The sequence below is a fragment of the Centropristis striata genome, chromosome 4, assembly GCF_030273125.1.
Source record: "Centropristis striata isolate RG_2023a ecotype Rhode Island chromosome 4, C.striata_1.0, whole genome shotgun sequence".
Taxonomy (NCBI): domain Eukaryota; kingdom Metazoa; phylum Chordata; class Actinopteri; order Perciformes; family Serranidae; genus Centropristis; species Centropristis striata.
The window spans coordinates 7159020-7181818 of NC_081520.1; the positions used below are offsets into that span (position 1 = coordinate 7159020).

Here is a 22799-nt window from a genome sequence, read left to right on the forward strand (position 1 = left end):
TACATGAGAAGCGGAAGCACGAAAAATAAAATTCAAAATAAAGCAAAAAGAATCCCTCATGAAAAATAGTTTCAGTTTGTTGAGCGGAACATCTAATCACAGTATTATTTGGGGTTATCGCTGTAAATCAGAAACTTGTAACGTGAGTTGTTATTTACTTCAGATGTGCATTTGTATTTAATTCGGAAACCATTTCGTCAACAATGTTTACTTTGAAGTTTGTGCATGGAAGTGGTTTTCCTCATCCCAGCCAGCTTGACCCTGCTCTCCAACACCTCCCATCGATTTCTGTGAAAAAGACTTCCGGTGGTGTGTCATGGCGGTGGCATGGTGAAGCCTACAGAAAGGGAAAAATACTCATCCCTTTCGTCCTTTCCCATCGAGTCAGGAAAGATTTCCATTCATAAAAAAGCCTGTCAGCTCCAGCCTCATACCTTGGATCTAGCAGCAGAGCCCTGCGGTGTCCCTCCGGCCGGCCATGGCGGCTCACAAACCAGTGGAGTGGATCCAGGCCGTGATTACTAGATTTGATGAGCAGGTAAGAGGGCTTGATCACTGGATGGGTGTAGCAACTTTGGCTGTCTTGAGGCCCCACCACTCCCGCTAACATTACATCTTAACAAATGAGTCCGAACTTCTAACGAATTTCAGGAGCGTTTTCCCGTCCAGACTAGTTTTAGACTAAATGTAACGTCAGGGTGTTTCTGGTCCCAGATGCGAAGGATGAGGTCTTTTTTAGCAGCGCCGTCTCCACGATCAATTAGCAGATGATCCCGTAATTGTCCTGGGATTTATACCGTCCTTGTAGGTCGATCGCAAAATAATACACAATAAAGCATCAGTCAGGGGCATTTAAACCTGCACATAAGCGGAAGTGTAGCAGTAAAAGTTCATTGGCTTACGATTTCTTTCGTGCCAGCTAACGTTATGTAGCATTAGCAGGCCTAGCTATCTAAGGTAAACAAATAAGATGTGACTGGTCTGCACGCTGTATTCACATGAACAAATGAAGGAACTGACATGTGAGGAAACCTAGTTTGGAAGCGTAAAATCAACTCTTCTTTTTGTTATTTTTTTTATTTTTTATTTTAGTGGACTGCATTCTCTTTGATCAAATATGTAATAATAATAATATTATAATAAACCTTATTTGTATAGCACTTTTCTTAACAAAGTTACAAAGTGCTTTACAGACAAGAGATACAAACACAGTGGATGACAGATTAAAAATTACAATAAAACAACAAAGCAAAGTAAAGTGCAATGCAGACAAGTTGGAATTACAAATGTCAAAACACAGAAAGTGGCAAGAGCTGGGGGAGAAAAACAACCAAGAGATTAAGTAGTTAAAAAGGCTTTGCGATAAAAGAAAGTTTTCAGTAGGGATTTAAAAGAGGCCAGTGATGTAGCCTGTACAAAACAAAAGATATGTAAAAAATAAAGTTTGACAACAGTGTGGATAATACCAAAACACTTCAGTTTCACTTCAGTTTATAAAAATGAAGATGGTTCATACAGTACTACAAAGCTGAGATGTGCAGTTCAGTCTGAATACTACAAAGATTAAACACAAAATGCAGATTTAAAGTTTTCCTCCACATCAAAATGTTTCAATGCATGGTCTTATTACAGTTGATGACTCATTGTTCAACTGAATTTCACTTAAATCCAGGATGTACAAAGTTTTCAAAGCTGCTAGCAGACCTGCACAAACTAATTCAGCTCACGCAAATCAAGTCTACTCTTCTTGTTAGCTGATTTCTTAACCAACACTGTCAGGTAGTCTCCTTAACATGGCAAGTGAATCAACCATAGTAAAGCTTTTAGATATTCCATCACGTCACCCTGTTAAAAATAATCGCCTAACTCATTTTTCAAGTTTTGCAGGAAACACAAAAAACTTCACCAAAAGTGTAATATATTACATTTATTGATCATTTCACTTAAAACGGATGTAACAAAGGATGGCTATTGGCATAGTAATAACACTGTGTGTAAATTATGTGACTTAAGAGAAATAAATGACTTAGGCAATTTTTAGTAACATGCCTTTGTGACTTAAGCAAGATATGGTAACACTTTATTTTGAAGGTGTCTACATAAGCCTGTCAGAAACATGACATGACAAGTATCATGAGCATTAATGTTACTTCAAAGTGTCATTAATGTTCATGACACATCCCATGTCATGTTTATGACACGCTCATGTCACTCTTATGTAGACACCTTCAAAATAAAGAGTTACCATATCTTGCTTAAGTCACAAAGGCATGTTACTAAAAATTGCCTAAGTCACATTTTATTTTGACTTAGGCATAATAAATCCACTTAAATCACACACTTGACATAGGGCATTAACTTAGAGGGGTAAATTCACATGATCTGATCAACTGAGGATGTAGGTGATTTTACCATAGGTGGCATGAGTAGATGATTTAGGCAAAAAAAACAATTTTGACAAAAAATGACTTTTTTTTAACAGTGTGACGACTATTTAGCTGCTGCAATATAGCTGCAATCTACATGAGCAGTCATTTTATTTGCTCATATTGAAACTGATAACGTTGACCAGATATCAGCAAGGCAGGGAGAACTTGCATCATCTGTAACCCAAAGAGCTTTCATTAATGGTTTGTCCATGTATATTTATTAATTAGTAAAGTAAAAGTAATTTGACTTTATTTGGTTTCCAGACGCCTTCATGTCTTGTATTAGTTGGATTTTAGTTTGTGTTTAGCTGCTCAGGTTGTATTACTACCGTTAGGTTCAAGTGTTATATCCACTTTTTGGCAATTTTCCATACCTCAATTACTGCCAGCCAGTCAGTCTATTTTAGTTTGGTTTCCTCATTAAATATGCTGTATATGTGTATACATGAAACCTAGGGCTGGGCAATATGGACCAAAAGTCATATCCAGATATATTTAGGCTGAATATCGATATATACGATATATATCCCAATGTTTTTATTATAAAGTGAGAGCAAATGTTCAGTCAAAGTCAAAGCCAAATATGACATGTCACAAGTAGTTTTATTGAAACTGTTCTTTTAAGTGAACATAAATACTGTATAACAGGAGTACCTTTTTTAAAAAAAAATCAAAGCTTCATAAAGTGCACATTTAAATGATAAGATATCTTAAATAAATGCCGCAGCTTGCCTGGAGCAAGGATCACAGTGCACAATTTGAACTATATCGATATATGCGATATGGTCTAATTCCATATCACATTTAAAAATATATCGATATATCTTTTATATTGATATATCGCCCAGCCCTACAATATACATATTTATTAATGAGTAAAGTAAAAGTAATTTGACCTTATTTGGTTTCCAGAAGCCTTTATGTCTCGTATTAGTTGCCACAGATCATTGATTTTAGCTTGTGTTTATCTGCTCAGGTTGTATTACTACCGTTCAGTTAAGGCTGGGCGATCTATCGATATCAAAGATATATTGGTATATTTTCAAATGTGATATGGAATTAGACCATATCGCATATATCGATATAGTTTAAAAAAAATTCTCTCTTTATATATAAATGCTGCCCTTTTATCCAAAGCAACTTACAAGAAAAAAGGGCAACAATCAAGGTATAACTTTGACTTCGACTGAACATTTGCTCTCACTTTGCGATAAAAATATCGGTATGTATCGTATATCGATATTCAGCCTAAATTTATCGGGATATGATTTTTGGTCCATATCGCCCAGCCCTACATTCAGTTCAAGTGTTATATCCACTTTTTGGCAATTTTCCTTGCCTCTATTACAGCCAGCCAGTCAGTCTATTTTAGTTTGGTTTCCTCATTAAATATGCTGTATATGTGTATACATGAATCCCAGTCTGCGCCACATCTGTTTAATAATGAGTGATCAATAATAATAATAATATAATATCAGAATCAGCTTTATTTGCCAAGAATGTGTCCACCTACAAGGAATTTTAATCTAGTTTTTCCTTTTTCTCAGTGATCTTGCAAAAAGGTCAACTTTGTTAAGTTATTTAACTTAAAAAAAGGTCAACAAAGTTAGAGAAAGGTAAACATTTCTATTTTGCACAATGTACAAATATAAATGTATATAAAAGAGACCAATTAAATTTGTTAACAAGAACACAATAGGGCAAAGATGCAGAGTGTGGAAAGTGTTGGAATAAATATGAAATGCAATTTATATAACGATTATATATTTATCTTATATGAACTTTATTAATCCCTGAAATGGGGCTTGACGATATATCGATATATCGATATATTGGTATATTTTTAAATGTGATATGGAATTAGACAATATCGCATATTGATATAGTTCAATTTTGCACTGTGGTCCTTGCTCCAGGCAAGCTGCGGCTTTTATTTAAGATATTTTTTTTATTTAAATGTGCACTTTATGAAGCTTTGATATAAAAACAAAAAAGGTAGTTGTTACCTGTTATACAGTATTTATGTTCACTTAAATAAACGGTTTCAATGAAACTACTTGTGACATGTCATATTAAGCTTTGACCGAACATTTGCTCTCACTTTGCAATAAAAATATCAGGATATGACTTTTGGTCCATATCGCCCAGCCCTACCCTGAAACCATAATTTCCTTCGGGATTGTTAAAGTTCTATCTTATCTTATCATATAATGAGTAATTTTATGAACATGAGGTAGGTGGATATGACAGTATGTCTATGAAGCATGCTTCAATTTATATTTGATAGTGATGATGTGTTAAAAGGACAGTGTGTACTAAAACTGTAAAATATCTTATTTTTGTTTATAATGAGTCATATTAGTGGATTTTTGTTGTTACATCAATACAGTATCACATAAAAACATGTTATACCTATGTTTGTCCACTGTGCAAATTATATTTGTTTTTTCTCATTTCTTTGATTTTTCCTGTGTCCACATCATAACAAAAACATACAAAATGTCGGATACTCGTTTTATTTTCAGTAGAAACCAACATTTTAAGATAATTCCTGCATTTAAAAGTACTTTGTGAATATTTTTAGCGAAAAATGTAATTTTAATTTTAATTTTCTTCATTCAGTGATATATATGATCTTTGGTTTTTGATAGTTATTACATAGATTCTTCCAGATATTAGAATACAACTTTTTCAATCATTGCTGTGGTTGCTTGCAATTATAGCCCGGCCTATATGGGATTTTATTGATTATTTCTGAGCTGGAATGATAGACATTATCTGTGGATTGTGGACTGATTTTGCACTGATATGACAATGAAAATGTTTTCATAAGGCTGCTTTCTTAAACAAATAACTTTCTTAAAGCATAACACTTGATCATACATTTTTTATACAATTTATATCGTTGTTGCCTACATCAACATCTTTGGTAAATGGTAAATGGACCTGCATTTATATAGCAATTTTCTAGTCGCTTTGCGACCACTTAAAGTGCTTTACACTACAGGCTGCGCTCATTCACCCTTTCACACACACATTCATACTGGTGGCAGAGGCTACCCTAAACGGTCCCATCTGCCACCATTGGGAATTCATTCACACACCGATGAACGCAGCATCGGGAGCAATTTGGGGTTCAGTATCTTGCTCAAGGATACTTCGACATTTAGGCTGTGAAGGTCAGGGATCGAACCACCAACCCTCCAATCGGAATACGAACCGATCTACCAACTGAGCCACAGCCGCCCCCTAATCTTTGGAAAATTAGTCCCACACCTCACTGCCAATTCCTGCCCTTTAGCCATCTTTAGGTGAGGAAAGAACATTTCTTTTGTCTAGCACTTTGGGAGACAATCTAGTTGATGATGACACAAAGTTTTTCAGGGGTTCTAAAAGTGTCAGTCAGTATCAGCTATTTGGCCATATGAAGCCCATTAGATCCTTTGTCAGCTGTCACACAGGTGTTTTTACACATAGTTTAAATGCACATGTAGCTGTCTTCTCTCAGCTTTCTTCTGCTGCCTGTCTCCCCTTGGTAGAGCTCCACTGTGGCTCACTGCACAGCCTGCAGTGGTTCACACCAGAGCGCTGTCCACACAGACAGTGTTTGTGCTGCTGTGGCGCTGCCTGCCATTGATATTGAGTAGTGGTTACTGGTCACGATACTAAAATTTTCAACTCGATACCGATACTCAGGAAAATATTCAATACTCCATACCATTTTTGATACCACAAGGATAAAAACAAAGACCCCAAAATTTAACAGAAATATTTTTATTAACAAGAAAAATGCAACATGTAAAAATTAACAGACATATTTTCATTGTTGGTCAAACACAGACGGTCGAGTCGGCTGTGTGTGTTGCTGTTTGGTTGCAGGTCGACTTTTCTCTGCTTCATTCTGGGACTTCAAGAGAGAAAATAACACTTTTCAGTCACCAACATTTATGTCAACTTATTAACTCTATGCTTAAGTATACTGACACTGTGTCAATTAACGTAATATGGGCATACTATGTGCCTGATTTATTTATTTACGTTGTTTATAATCATTAACGTGACTTCAGCCTTTAATTACTAGCTGCGGCTAATGGCTAATAATAACACGGCCAACATTAATGCAAGCCACCGGCCACGATAACATCAGTAATAGGTCAGTTTGAAACGAAAGACACTAACCTGTCGAAATACACATTGTTACTTTTGAAAATGAGTATTGTATCCGGATAGAACGTTTTAGTATCGATAACTATACTTTTGACAACCCTAGTAGTGGTTCACCAATACGGGTTTTTTAAGGCCGATACCGATTATTTTGACATCAGCCTTAACCGATCCCCGATATGTGCTGCCAATTTTTTGGGCCGAATCTTGAAGCTGATATTGCATTTTCTCCCTCCATTTACATGATAAAAATGACACAATAATAACAAATGTTACACAAGTCTCAATTTAAACAAAAAAAAGAAACATTTATTAACAAAACAAACAAAACATATTAACAGTTGGGTAGCGAACAATGTGTATGTTGTTCTAGGCCTGGAGGTGGTGGCGCCTCAGATGATCCACATATTTGATGAGTTTTTCTTTATTCTGGTATCAGCAGCAGCTCACCAGAGAATGGCAGATGTTGCACCGAGCCTTGCCTGCTGTTGGCTCAGTGAAATGGGCTAATTGATCGGCGAACACACGCACGTATCGGCTGATGCTGATACAAGTAAAAAACGCGAATATCGGCCGGCCGATATATCGGTCTACCTCTAGAAATTACCCACAGGTAATGCCATTAAAAAGCATTAAAGTAATAAACGTCATCTGACGAGGTATTACATTTATGAACCATCCGTCGCTAAGTGCCAGCAGCAGCACCGCACCTGCAGCCACAGACGGCAAACTCTGTACACATCAACACTGCGAGCTGAGGTTCGGGAGTTTCCGCTGTGTTCATTTGGTAGTGGTGCCCCGCTGCTGCTATGCCCTCTGCTACTTCACAATAGGGGATTGTTTTCTTTTTTTTTTTAAACTCCCAGGACGTCAAACTCTTATATGTTATAGATATATGTTATAACAACCGCGCGAGCACTCTGTTAACATCACTAGTGTTTCTGAGTGAGGGTTGACCATAGACGGTATATGGGTCAGACTGCCTGTTAGAGCAAATTGCTAGCATCACTGGAAGAGAACAAAGCACACTGCGGCCATTCAGCCTCCCCTTGTTTTCCGGGTGCACGTATTTACTAAGCGTTACGGTAAGAACGCGTTAGACCCCCCCTTCAAGATAAAAGCAAACACATGTAGCTTTCAAAATAAGAGAGTAAGTGTTAGGATTCCACCACAGAATTTACAAGAAGACTGTCAAAATAAGATGCCTTGAAAAAATCAGAACAACCCTCATTCTCCTTTACAATAATTCATTAAAAAATACAATGATTAGGATGGAATAGTGGCATTAGAATGTGTGAGAGGCACCAAATTTAGGCTTTTAGGGCAAAACATTTCGACTACCCCCTACTTTGTTCGGGCCCCGCCATCATAGTCTCAGAACATCCTGTGGGAAACACTGGTTCTAAAGCTTCTTTTGCAGTCGAGTGTCATTTTCTATACTGCACACATGCGGGTGGCTGTGGCTCAGTTGGTAGAGCAGTCGCCCACTGATCGGTGGTTCGATCCCTGACCATGGCAGCCTACATGTCCAAGTATCTATTATTATAAAAACTTTGGGTCACATGTGACACATTGTGACCAGTTGGGTTCTATTTTCCAGATGTGTGTTGTTCTGGGGCGGCTGTGGTTCAGTTGGTAGAGCGGGTCGTATTCCGAACGGAGGGTTGGTGGTTCGATCCCTGACCATGGCAGCCTACATGTCGAAGTATCCTTGAGCAAGATACTGAACCCCAAATTGCTCCCGATGCTGCATTCATTGGTGTGTGAATGAATTCCTAATGGTGGCAGGTGGCACCTTTTTAGGGTAGCCTCTGCCACCAGTATGAATGTGTGTGTGACAGGTCAATGAGCGCAGTCTGTAGTGTAAAGAGATATATAAGTGCAGTCCATTTACCATTCAATATGCTCCTTTATGCAAATGTATGTTTATTATTATTGCAACAATCCAACAGAATGGCAAATTCTCTCCAGGATAACCTCAAAGGTACTGGATGCTCAAAAAATATGCTGAAAGTAAAACATGGCAAACTGAGGCTCAACAGGAAACACCAGATGACTCAGTAATACTAACACCATGTAGTCTCCAACTTAAGACTAAACATCCTGTTTTTAAACAGTTCAACAGAAAATGATTGACTTCATGCATCACATCAACAGACACATCATACAACAGGTACACTGGTCAGTTAACCCATTTAGGCCTAAAACGCCTGGAAAAAATGCCTGGAAAACCTCTGGGCGATTTTGAAAGAACCCCCTAAAACCTGAAGTTTTTCTGGAAATTCAGCAGAAGATTTTTCAGCCTCTGTAGCAGATAGAAATGATATTCAAAAAGTATTTGAGAGCTTATACCAGTGGCTTTCACCGGAAGTTGAGTTTATTTTTAAAAAAATCAACAAACTCAGCAAATGTTACATTTGACTGAATAAAAATCCTATGCATAATACTAATACATGCCCATCAGCAAGATGCAAACATACGACGCATAAAATAATATATAAAGACATAAACAGTCATGATTTATTATGTCATCATCACAATCAATTAGTATTATTATTGTAATTATCTCCAGTTGGCCACAAATCTGTCTGTTCGGTTCTGTTTCGGTTAAAATATGTCGTCTAAAAACATATTCCTCATCCATAATTCCCGGTCGATTGGTTCCGAGGGTTCAAAGTCCGGATCAGCAATAAATTCATCGGTGCTGTTTTAATCAAGATTGCATCCGTCACTTACTTCTGAGCTCCCTCCGATATAGTCGTCTTCCACCATGGAGTGTTGCATTGCGACACTCCGCATGTATTCTGATGCATTTCATTGGCCAAGAGATTGAAAATAGGTGGAAAAAAACTACAAATACTACAAAACGACGTATCCACTTTCCCGGCCTTAATGGTAGAATAACGCAACAGCACTCCCGGTTTTAATGGTAGAAATGCGATAATGCTTTCCCGCCTTAAATGGGTTAAAGCACCTTATATATGAGAAGCACACGTAAAATTAGTTGTATAGTTTTTTAATACGATGACAATAAAGGAAAGCTTGAATCTTGTGTGATTTACTGATTGGTCAGATGCCACAGTGTCACTATCTGTGATGTAGAAATCCATGTGGTTCTATGAGCTCACGGAGAGCGAGGAGACCTGTATAGATGTTACCAAATGTGCTTCTTTGCCTGATAAAGGATTAAATTGCATATGTACCATGAGGAGTGTAATGAGAGGGGGAGAAGTCTCTCGGTCGTCCCGAGCACTGCGAGAGCAGAAGACTGTTCGGTGGAGCCTCCCACTGTGGTCACTGCAACAGAATTTAAAAAAGTGAAACAATCCCCTTATCTGAAGTAGCGGCGGGCAGAATCTTTAGCGGGCCGTCGCTACTAAATGAATATAGCGGAACGGTGCATTGGATATCATTGTATAGCTGTGGATTTAATGAGCCAGATTTTATTCATGTGTGATGATATTTGTCCCCATAGTAGCATTCCATTGCAGTGAGAACATTTCTTTAAACTTGACCTCACTGTATCAAATGAGCTGCTGTGAGCTCTCACTGAACCATCTACGGGGGTCTGGGGGCATTCAACCCCGGGTGAAAATTTTGTAAATTTAGAAGTAAAATGCATCTTATGCACTTTGAGAGCTTAATGAGAGCAAACATCTCAAATAACATTTTTCACAGTCGGGAGATACTGTATTATAGAATCTTTATTTTTATGCTACTGTGACATTTTTAATTGTTGTTAGCATGCTCTCCAGTAGGACATGGACTAGTTTAATGTGAATTTTATATAAATGGCACTTTACCGTGTTGTGTGTGGAAGGTTCCTTTTAATTACCTTTTTTGGTAATTTTGTGTCTTTTTTTGGTAATTTTGTCTTTTTTTTGTAATTTTGTGTCTTTTTTAGGGTTGTCACGATACTAAAATTTTCAACTCGATACCATTTGGGATACCACAAGGATAAAAACAAAGACCCCAAAATTTAACAGAAATATTTTTATTAACAAGAAAAATGCAACATGTAAAAATTAACAGAACAGAAGGTTTAATATTTAAATAAAAGACAGTTGTGCAAAAAGAAACTGCACCTATGATAACAAGCTTCAGATACTCGATACTTTTGAAAATGAGTATTGTATCCGGATACAACGTTTTAGTATCGATACTTTTTTGAGTATCAATACTTTTGACAACCCTAGTCTTTTTTTGGTAATTCTGTGTCTTTTTTTGGTCATTTTGCATCTTTTTTAAGTAATTTAGTTTTTTTTCTGTCATTTTGTGTCTTTTTTTTGTGTCTTTTTTTGTCTTTTTTTAAATAATTTTGCGTCTTTTTTGGTAATTCTGTGTTTTATTGGTTATTTTGATACTGCCTCCAGCGGCCCCCAGGTAATTTGAGTTTGAGACCCCTGCACTAAAGACAATGATAACACTATCTGCTCTGGTGCGTAATTAAACGTTTAACCAAATAGGCACAGTCGCGATAGTGTTATCATTGTTTTCATTTATTTTCACGGTATAGGTGCTAATGTAATGTAGGGCAAAGAAAAATAGTTTTACTTATGTACCATCTTTGGCCATGGCTTTACCGCAAAATCAAAAGTAAAGTGTAAGTCCAGAGTCCAAACAATAGCTACATCAATGCATCTAACAACACTGCCACCTACTGTTGAGGAGGGCGGCCATCTGTGAGTCACAAGCTGTTTGTTTGTGGATCTTGTCAAGAATGTCTCAAAAATGCGTCTTTGAGGAAAGAGATACGTTTGTGTGATTGATGATTCACTAATGCAGAGTCACGCTTCAGTTCAATTTTCAGTTTTACAAATGGCTTTTTTGTTTTTACAAATGGAAAATTGTCTATTTACAAATCCACACTTATTTGTGTTTATGGATAGAAAAACAAGTGCAAATCAAGGACTATGGCCACGTTTATACATAGCAGGGTATTTAGAGAAACTAATATCCCCCCCCTCAGTTTTCAACATTGTGCACACAACATCGTTTTCAAAGAAGTTGTCATTTACATCAACCTGCATAAATACGCCATCGAGCACCATTATAACTATGCCAAACCTATGGGCGGCAGTGTAGGGAGAAGGATAAAGCCATGCAAGCCAATCAGAATCCTCAGAATCAACAACAACGAATAACACGAGCGACTTCCTGTTCCTTTCAAAACAACTAGACAGAATGAGCGTGAGAACCTAAAACCCAATTTCTCCCAGTTGACACGACAACACATAACCGGAGTTTTCCAAATTCTCCACATTGCCCGGAGTTTTTAGAAATAATCGTTTTCTGTGATTAAAAACGGGGTTTTCGTGTAAATGAGAGGCCAAACCGCATGGAAATATCTGCGTTTTCCCTTCGTGTAAACGGGGCCTATGTGTAGATCACCCTCTGTGCGTTTACAGGTATTGAGACAAATTTAAGCCCATATGAGCTGGACCAATCAGCTAAAATAGGGGGTAGACACACATATGAGTATAACACAATTCAATATACATCCCAAAATGGTCATAAAGTTGAATCCACACAAAGTTTATACACAATTAACATAATTACCTTTATTTATTGCAGGACTGTTGTGTTCCACTGCATTAGCTTGAGCGAGCTGTACCTAACAAACTGGACACTGCATGTATGTGTGACCTTTGGGAGGAATAGCTAGGCCTAGTTGCGTAAAACAAAGAGCTCACTGAAGGCGCTGTGCTGCACTGGCCTGCAGACAGAGGCATGGCCTGTTAAACATTGTATATTATGTGCATGTGATGCTGTGACAGTCTGACTTAATGATGGAACCATGAGGCTGTATTGAGTTCCTATCCCATGACTCTTAATTACGAGTCCAGTGTTTAGGACTGATAAAATTTACAAAACTTAGTCGTGTAGAAGTGATTGTTCAGAGAAAACGGTTAGGATAAAGACACACATGAGTGAAGCATATTACTTTTGCATTAAACCTCTGAAGTCCAGAAGATTTTGGTTCAAATTTGTCAACTTCCTGTGCATTAACACTTTGAAGTTTGGGGCTATTTTGTTGGTTTTTGACTCTTTTTCATTCTGCCTGTATATGCAACTTAAATAATGATCACCATGTCATGCTGGTATCATCTTTTTCAGCTCTTTTGTCATTTTGACTTACTGGATTAACATTTTGGAACACAAAAATCACATAAAAACACAGACAAAAAAATACAAAAAACACGTAAAAAAAAAAAAAGCACACAAAATGACAAAAAACAGAAATAAAAAACATAGAAACACATATGTTTTATGTATGGATGGGTAATGCAGAGACAGAAGGTTCGCAACCTTTGCACTGCCACCAAGAAAATCGGTGTCAAAGAAGATCCACAGTCTCTTCCCAGTTTCCCAGACAGGGTTTTATAGGGAATGTTTGGGAAGGAAGTTCTGAGAAACTTCTGACCAATGAGCAGACGTGCTTACCCAAAAAGGGGAGTGTCATCCAGTTCCTCAGTAATCAGAAGCCATGTGACTGTGCAATTTTTTAAAATATAATTTTCTATATGGCCATTTGTAATAACTTAATAATCACAAATGGATAAAAAATCTGGTCTTGTGATGCACAGTGGTTATAACAAGACTAAATATCACATGTCTATATCTCACGGTTATAGAGATTGATTCTTATAGAGATTAATTCTTGAGAAATCGGGTTATAAACAAGTCTCTACTATAATTAAGAATGCAAGTAAACATTCAAACGGTAAGGAAGGTAATTTCATTCAGAGACAGATAGTATTTTTTTGAGGAATGTTTGAAACAGAGAAGATGAGTCACTCTAGAAGAAGGGGGGTTAGATGGTAGGGGGCTGTGTCACAGATTGGGCTGAGTGGCTATACAGCTGTGTGTTCAGACCATAGACTGTAGATAGATTAGGGTTGGGAATGATTAATCGATGATCGATTAATGGTCAGTGGAAATTTTTTAGTCTTTGATTAAATTCTTAAATTCTTTCTTTGATCTGTGTATTTTTTTAAAATTTTAATTATATCTATGACTGCGTATCCGTACACACTGAACTGAAACACGCTGAGCGTTCAGTTCTGTGGCCGTAAGTAAATAAGCCAATGAGCTGAGAATTAAGTTGGACAAAGCTACTGTTTTCAAGCTGAAAGTTGCAATAACAATCATAAAACGCAGAGAAATACAAGAGAAATACTCATTAATTATTTAATTATTAATTCATTATTAACTTACTGTATCAAACCTTGCTACCATGAATTACTAGGTTTAATTTTATCCCAAACTCATTTAAACACAAAACACCTTATTATGAAAAGTGTAGGCTACATATACTTTCAGTAGCTTGAAATGTGATGTTAGCGCGGCATAGCGAGCTGCCACGGTCTAGGTTATTAATGGGAAATCCTTACACCACTACGTCAAGAAGTAGGAATGTTGCCAATATATGCGTTTTTTTACCATAAAAAAAATATACCTGTATAATCCTGAACGATACGATGTGGCACACCCCTAAGTATAAACCAATCGTGTGGAGGAGAAGTGAACAGAGAGGTCTGTGGGACCATAAATTATATCAAACAATGTGGAGAACTTTCAGCATAGTTTTTTTTTCTATACATTTAGACAACTTCTTGGAAAAAAAAATCCTCTGAGGTACTGAAATCAGGCACAGATAAATTTAACATGAATTTGTATTTGGTTGCAAGTGATGGTTCTTCACGTTACCACTTGCTCAGTACGAAAAATGTTTGAATTTGTATATTTTATATTGCAAATCCTCTCATACATAAAGGCTCAGCCATCAACTTAATCATCAACTTATCATGTTCAGTATGCATAATTATGAATTCTACAGTATGTGATGATTGCTGCATTATGAAAATAACAAAGTTGTTACATGATACTAAGAATTGGACTGTGTGTTACCTTCATCATCATCCTCTCTTGTCTTTTCCCTCAGCTTCCCATTAAAGTTGGACACCAGAACACCCACACCAAAGTCAGCACAGAGCACAACAAGGAATGTTTGATCAACATCTCCAAGTACAAGTTCTCCCTTGTCATCAGTGGCCTCACCACCATCCTCAAAAATGTCAACAACATGGTGAGTGGGATTCCTTCTCTTTCTGTTTGAGAGGAGGGCAGAGGACAGAATCTATAGTTTTGTCACTGTTGAAGGAGTTCTTGGTTGCTGTAGGTTTAATAGGGCTGTTTCCACTACCGTGCAATACCTGCAATGAGGCGGGTCTCACTCGCCAAAACGCTCCTAATTTGAATACGCGCCATCTGGAGCGGACTTTTGGTCTGACTTTTTTCGTCCCTGTAGAAGAGCAGGGTCTTTTTTCTCCCCTGAAAAAAGCCTGGTTACTGATTGGATGGATTACTAAGCTGGATGTGACGTAGTACTCTACGCGACAACAACACACGACATTTGTAAAAGCTGGCGAAGCAGTGTTGCCAACTTTGCAACGTTGTTGCTATATTTAGCGACTTTTGGAGACTGTTCTTACTCTTAACGAGCCGCGGGGGCCGGTGGCTCGTTAATAAGAGTAAGTACAAGTTGAAGCAGCACAGTCCTCCTGCAGTAGTCTCTCCCAGCTGCAGAGCCGGAGGGGATGTTAACCCCTTAGCGTCCAGTCTGCAAATTGCTAATAGGCTAACAGTTAGCTCTGTAGCAGTACAGTGTGTATGTGCTGCTGCTGCAGGAGGTGTTCACTTAGCGATCTCTGTTTGTTTACAACAAGCACCAGACTCTCTGTGCACAGTTAGCGATGCTGGTTAATTCACAATCACTATGTTTATGATCAGTGGAGACTCTGTGCATAATTAGCCATGCTGCTTTGTTTATGATCATCTGCTGACATTGTGCACAGTTAGCGACAGCGGCCACAGTTGAGTCTCCCGTGTTTAATCCGCCGCGTATGTGACGTCACGGTCGAAGCTGTTGCTAAGCGATTACGTGACGGTCGAAAACCATACGTCACCTTCAGAGTCTCGTAAATCCCTCTGGGGGCTAACTTGTAATGTAGACATGCAGAGTGAGCAGACTCTGGCCCCCCGAGTGGAAACACAGCTAATATATCCGTTAAGCCCACCAGATCTGGTTTTTAGTCATTTTCAATTTACACAGCCCCAAATTCAGTAACAACATGCAGTTTAAATGAAAATATATTCCCTCTTTTGAAGTGTCAGTAATGCATTCATACCAATTTCTAATGTTTTTATTGTTACATTTGTCAGAATAAATCAAAACTCTGGCACGGGATTAGTGGGTACCGAAGTGCTCTTGAAACCAATGAGTTTTGTCTTTGGAACACGGGAGGAACCCGGAATGGTTGACACAGTTGGATAACAATGAGATACAAAATGTTATGTAAGCTCTACAGGATGATTTTTTCTTTGGCAACTATCATGTTTTTCCCAAGTTATTTACCCGTTTTAGGTATTCTATTATCTCAAAGGACTTGGAAAAATAGTGCACATCTATGTAAACGTATTAACTCTATGCTTATATACTGACACTGTGTCAATAAACTACGTGCCTGATTTATTTATTTACGTTGTTTATAATTATTAACGTGACGACAGCCTTTAATTGCTAGCTGTGGCTAATGGCTAATATTAACACGGCCAACATTAATGTGGGCCACCGGATATTATCCATACTTTTGAAAATGAGTATCGTATCTGGATACAACGTTTTAGTTTCGATGCTTTTTTCGATACTTTTTTGAGTATCGATACTGACAACCCTAATCCTGTAACACACATATATATTTCAGTTATCAGTTTGCTGGTTTGTAGTCAATTTGCCAGTTAGACTCAAGCACACACATACTTTTTTATTGGTTGAGGCTGACACTTTTAAGACGTGATTGTTCTTTGCCACCGGAAACAAATGTTTTATTCGCTCCTTCGCTCCCGGCATGGCTAAATATAAATAAGCAAAGCTACTAGCAAAACATGGACAAAGTTATCAACTGAAAAAGTCAACCCATATATATAATCGATTATACAATTATTTTCAACACCCCTAGTGAATGCTGATTTAATGTTTTGACTATGATTTTCTTCACAGCGGATATTTGGAGAAGCTTCTGAGAAGAACCTCTACCTCTCCCAGCTCATCATCCTGGACACCCTGGAGAAGTGCCTGGCTGGGGTGAGTCTTCTCTCTCAACACTTAGTTTTAGAGTTAGGTCATTTTAAGACAAGAAAAAGCCCCCCCAAGTCACATTATCTTTGACTTGGGGGGCCTTTTGGACTCATGATTCAAATCATTGAAGCTTACTCCTAATGATTACTTGTGTAATACCTTGATTTAAAAGGACAGTTAAAGTTTTGACTGATAGCAGAAATGCTGAATCTTGTAACCATTAGGGCTGGGCGATACGCACCAAAACTCATATCCCAATATATTTAGGCTGAATATCGATATACGATATATATCCTGATGTTTTTATCCCAAAATGAGAGCAAATGTTCAGTCAAAGTCAAAGCCAAATATGACATGTCACAAGTAGTTTTTAAAACCGTTTATTTAAGTGAACATAAATACTGTATAACAACAGCACCTTTTAAAAAAAAAAAAAAAAAAAATCAAAACTCCATAAAGTGCACATTTAAATAAAAAAAATATCTTAAATAAAAATAGCCTATGAATAAAATAGGCCAATCTTTTTCTGAAATAAATATATTTATGTGAGAAAAGAATAACGAACATTACAAAAGAACTAAATATGACAAACCCTAGTAAGGGCAGCATTTATATATAAAGAAAGAAAAATATCGATACATGCGGTACGGTCTAATATCATCATACCATATCATCATATCATATCACATTTAAAAATATATCTTTTTTTAATTATTATTATTTTTTATTGTGCAATAATACAATACAGTGATATGGACAGACGTGTGTGTGTGTGTGTGATAGATCTAGCAGTTAAGTATTAATGTATGATAATAAATATTATGTATCATTATTAGGCAGAGAAAGTGGTTCTACTAAAATGTAAATAGAATAAAAAAAAAAAAACAAAAAAAAAAAAAAATATATATATATATATATATATATATATATATATATATATATATATATATACAATAATTTAAAGAAAAAGAGCATGCATGAGTGACAATACTAATGATGCTTATTACAGGAGAGAGGAGAAAAATAAGGCAAATATATATAAAAATATATCAATATATTTTCTATATCGATATATCGCCCAGCCCTAGTAACCACATCAAAAGAGAAATTCTATTTAATATTGTTTGGAATCGTCTGACTGACACCTGATTGACTCAGTAATGGCAGTATTGTTTTTTAGGTGTGGTGATTAAGGATTTATATGGCAGCCTGAAAGCCTTTATTTTTGAGGCCATAGTTTTGTATACATTGACATTGTGTGGCACATTGTATCAGCCTTTCAGTTTCACAAAACGTAACCTGTTCTTTTGAGTGCTGACGGATACTCTGTTTCAGCAACCACATCTCTGAAACACACCAAGACCTTTTTCTTACCTGTCTTCCTCCTCAGCAATCCAAGGACTGCTTGCGTTTGGATGAGACCATGCTTGTCAAACAGCTGCTGCCAGAGATCTGCCATTTCATCCATACATACCGCGAGGGTCATCAGCACGCCGCTGAGCTCCGGGCCTCAGCTTCAGCCGTCCTCTTCTCTCTGAGCTGCAACAACTTTAACGCCGTCTTCAGCCGCATCGCCACCAGGTAGCTTACTGCTGCAACAACGGTCAAAAACGTCCTGAGATCTGTGATGAAATTGGCCAAATGATTACCGTATTTCCTCAATTTAAAGCCGGGCCCCTATTAATGACCGGCCTCATTTAGTAACCGGGTGTAAAAACTATTTTTAGTAAATAAAAGCCGGCCTCTTTTATAAGCCGGGTGTCTTACCGGTGTTATGTCAAAGTCTGTTCCCCCGTCGATATGTGTCCCCCTTACCTTAACCTGCACCAACCTGACCCCTGACCCCAACCAGTCCTCCTTTAAGTTGTTAACATGAGCCCAAGTTTACCTTAACCCCAAACAGTTCTCTCTACAAGGTCTAACCTTAAACTTAAATCCTAACTCCAACCGCGGAGGTGATGCTACGGAGAACAACATTCAGGAAACATCATGTGACGGGTAACAGATTTCAACACAACACCTGTATTTTGAAGTTTGGCCACATGAGTTAGTACTGTAGGTAAATATGGTTTTTCTCCCGCTGTCCTAGTCATTCTCTGTAAAGTCGAGCCGTTTTCACACGTTCTTCTGGGCTTTTTAGTAGTTTAGACATTTTAAATCCTGCTTAAAACGAACATTCAGCGTGCTGTTCATCGTTTGTTTACATCTGAGTACTTCCAATATGGCCGACATCCGGGTAACTGGCCACAATGCGCTGTGTAAAACACTCTAAAAAGTGCCGGTCAGAGCTGCTCTGATTTTCTTTTCTTTTTTTTAAATAAAAGCCTCCTTCAAATAATAGCCTGCCCCTATTATTAGCCGGGTCCCAAACTGATTTTTTTTTAATAGAAGCCCCGGCTACTATTTGAGGAAATACGGTAAATTCCAACACAGTTGGCTACTTCAGCATGTCTACAGAACAACATTTAAAATCATTTTTATATATTTAAAGATGATGCTTTCAACCGTATGGCTACTGGAAGCATGTTGATGTAGAGCAAGGTGATGGTGAAAATCTCATTTTCATTGCTTAACCTCTGATTGCATTCAAAGTGGTAAAATTGATGTGTTTTGCTTCTCCTCAGACTACAGGAGCTGACGGTGTGCTCCGAAGACAATGTGGATGTTCATGACATAGAGCTGATGCAGTACATCAACGTGGACTGCTCCAAGCTGAAGAGGCTGTTACAAGGTTCACTTCTAATGTCCATACAGATTTGGGCTAAACATCATTTATATAAGTTCTCTTAGATTGTAACAATGTGTGTGCAAACCTAACCAGGCATTGTTTACAATTGAGATAATTGTTTCACTAATGTTTGAGACGTACAGTACAGGCCAAAAGTTTGGACACACCTTCTCATTCAATGCATTTTCTTTATTTTCATGACTATTTACATTGTAGATTCTCACTGAAGGCATCAAAACTATGAATGAACACATATGGAATTATGTACTTAACAAAAAAGTGTGAAATAACTGAAAACATGTCTTGTATTTTAAATTCTTCAACGTAACCACCCTTTGCTTACTACAATATAAGACATGTTTTCAGTTATTTCACACTTTTTTGTTAAGTACATAATTCCACATGTGTTCATTAATAGTTTTGATAAATCTACAATGTAAATAGTCATGAAAATAAAGGAAACGCATTGAATGAGAAGGTGTGTCCAAACTTTTGGCCTGTACTGTATGTGTTAATTCTGTTTTTTTTTTTTTTTTTTCCACAATATTTTTATTTTATTTTCAGTTTATAACACTTTGACATACAGCTTTTACATTCATGTATCGTCATTCAACTTCCATATTTTAAGATAGCTGCATTTACATAGACAGAAAAATAAAAACAAACAAAACACAACACTTCGAGCATGTATGCTCCTCCTGTTAAAGAAAATGGTAATCTATATACAATTGAGTATTGTTTGTAATTGGTGTGAATTAAAACATATATATAGAAAAGCAATATGACTCTGACAAGACCGGAATCTGCATTGTCCACAAAGACTAGTTATCCACTTCTTCAATTCTGTTTTTTTTGTTGTTTTTCTTCCAGAAACTGTGTTGAAGTTCAGAGCTCTCAAGAAGCCAGCCCAGCTAGCAGTCATCAACAGTTTAGAGAAGGTACTCCATCTCTCCTGTTTTATTCAACCACGTTGGATCGATGTCATGTCTGTGTTATATGCGTCTGCCTTATGATGAGTGTGACTCACTAAATGTGTATGGCAGGCTTGGAATTTCATCATTTTAGGGGCAAGGCCATTTGGCCTTCCTGTTCACACTTATTTTAAGGGCACAAAGGCCACATGACAGGGCATAAAGGCCATTTGGTTAAATTACGCTGGTTTTACCTTTCAGATTAATACCTTAACATTCTCATTCACCAATAAACATTAATGCACAATATATTAAATATATTAGAAAGGACCTTTTTGGAAAATGACAAATGAACCTGTTTTGAAAAGACGGCAAATGCATATATTTTGAAAAGATGGCAAAATGAATCTCCTGCCTGAGTTCATCTAAGAGTAAGGAAAGAGAAATGCCTCCTCCTGCCATAAAAAAGGAACCTGCTGAGGTGAAATTTACATCAGCTAAATGTCGAGCCCTTGTCCCTGAGGTAGGGAAGACGTTAGCGCTATCCCAACTAGCTAGCTATCGCTAGTTTTCATGACGCAAAAATGTAACGTTAACGAGTCGACTTTAAATAGGCTAATACAATGGTAATTACCTATCAATAGTACTTTCTATAAAAACGTAAATGTTAAGTTCTGTCAAATAATACCACATACTTCAGTCACAACATATCAAAACAGCTTGTCCCGCTAGCTTACCTGTGCTGCGCATCAACACATGGCTCATTTGAATATTCAAATGAGCCATGTGTTGATGCGCACATGTCTGGAAGGAGATGCTGGAGGCTCTGTTGATTGTTATGTCATATTTGTAAGTCTCAATCTCTCCAATTTTTCCCCCAAAAAATCTCACCAGAAGTAGCCAACAACCAACAATATTTCAAAACTTTTTTCCAGGGGGGCGTTCCCCTGGACCCCCCCCTACCGTTGCTAGGTTACCACATCAGCACCACTGCTACAAAAAAATCTAGGGGAAACACTGAGTGCACTACATAGACAGTAGAAATAAGTGCATTCGTTAATGCTTGTAATGCAAGTGATGTATGTATTTGAATTTAATTTTAATTGAATTTACAAGAGTTTCGCTTTCCAGACAAATCCAATTTATGAAATCCAAATCCAAAGACTGTTTAGAGACCCCAATATCCATTAATAATTAAATTATGTAGGAGATGATAACACATTCATACTACATGAGAAAAACTGCACGGCTTCTGCATTTACATTCAGATATCTAAAGGTCAGAGGTCAAGGGACCCCTTTCCAGTGGTGGGAAGTACAAGTACTCAAATACTGTACTTACATGTACTTTACTTGAGTATTTCCATTTAATGTAACTGTATGCTTCTACTCCACTACATTTTAGGCAAATATAGAACTACTTACTCTACTGCATTTAGCTGACAGCTTTAGCTACTTTTCAAGATTTAATTTGAAAAAGAATAATCAATTTAAAGTGATTTTTAAAAAATTAATCTTCAAAACAGCATATAAGGTAGTAAAAATGAGCCCTACCTCAAGGAAAGGAAATGATAATATTGCTTACATAATGTATCAATAACAGTAATATAATAATATATTTAGGATATATGAAACAACCTGAGTGTGTGCATAACGAGTACTTTTACTTTTGATACTTTAACTACATTTTGATGCTGATACTTTATTTTAGTTTAGACATTTTAAATCCTGCTTAAAATGAACATTCAGCGTGCTGTTCATTGTTTGTTTACATCCGAGTACTTCCAATATGGCCGACATCCGGGTAACTGGCTACAATGCGCTGTGTAAAACACTCTAAAAAGTGCCGGTCAGAGCTGCTCTGATTTTCTTTTTTTGATAAAAGCCTCCTTCAAATAATAGCCTGCCCCTATTATTAGCCGGGTCCCAAACTGATTTTTTATTAATAGAAGCCCCCGGCTACTATTTGAGGAAATACGGTAAATAGAAGTTGTAAGCACTAGTTAGCAGAAAGATGTTTGAGGGGATAGTTCAGCTGTGTACGGGTTCTTACACTGTGTCTTTCTCTCTCAACAGGCATTTTGGAACTGGGTGGAGAATTACCCAGATGAGTTCACCATGCTTTACCAGCGACCACAGACAGATATGGCAGGTATGAATGGATTATAATCTTTGCTCTTCTCATATTATGCGCTTTATTTGATTTGGATGTTATACTGTTGTACAGTTTTACAACTGCATGCTGTCCAAACTATGTCTTATTATAAAGTATTTAAACTAAAAAAATCTAAAGATATATGGTATTGCAGCAAACTAGAAATTACCAACTGTCCAAAGAACATAAACATATTTAAAACCACAGCGCTTGGTATTTCTTGGGAAATATAACATTTTATAATCCAAAAGACGTAACAGTTGCTCTGTGTT

General features: G+C 37.2%; 1 protein-coding gene across 2 annotated transcripts in view; it reads left to right on the forward strand.

Annotated features, from left to right (window-relative positions):
- Nucleotides 1-326: 326 nt before the first annotated feature.
- Nucleotides 327-22799, forward strand: part of nf1a (neurofibromin 1a) — a 114763-nt gene continuing 92290 nt past the window's right edge. The window contains exons 1-7 of one of the 2 annotated variants that reach the window (XM_059331950.1): nucleotides 327-538; nucleotides 14539-14682; nucleotides 16657-16740; nucleotides 18125-18315; nucleotides 19359-19465; nucleotides 20333-20400; nucleotides 22449-22524. In XM_059331950.1, the coding sequence (XP_059187933.1) occupies nucleotides 479-538; nucleotides 14539-14682; nucleotides 16657-16740; nucleotides 18125-18315; nucleotides 19359-19465; nucleotides 20333-20400; nucleotides 22449-22524 (730 nt within the window). In that variant the 5' untranslated portion in view covers nucleotides 327-478. Of the gene's footprint in view, nucleotides 539-14227; nucleotides 14683-16656; nucleotides 16741-18124; nucleotides 18316-19358; nucleotides 19466-20332; nucleotides 20401-22448; nucleotides 22525-22799 lie in introns of those variants that run through there. The other variant, XM_059331951.1, reaches the window with a different exon arrangement.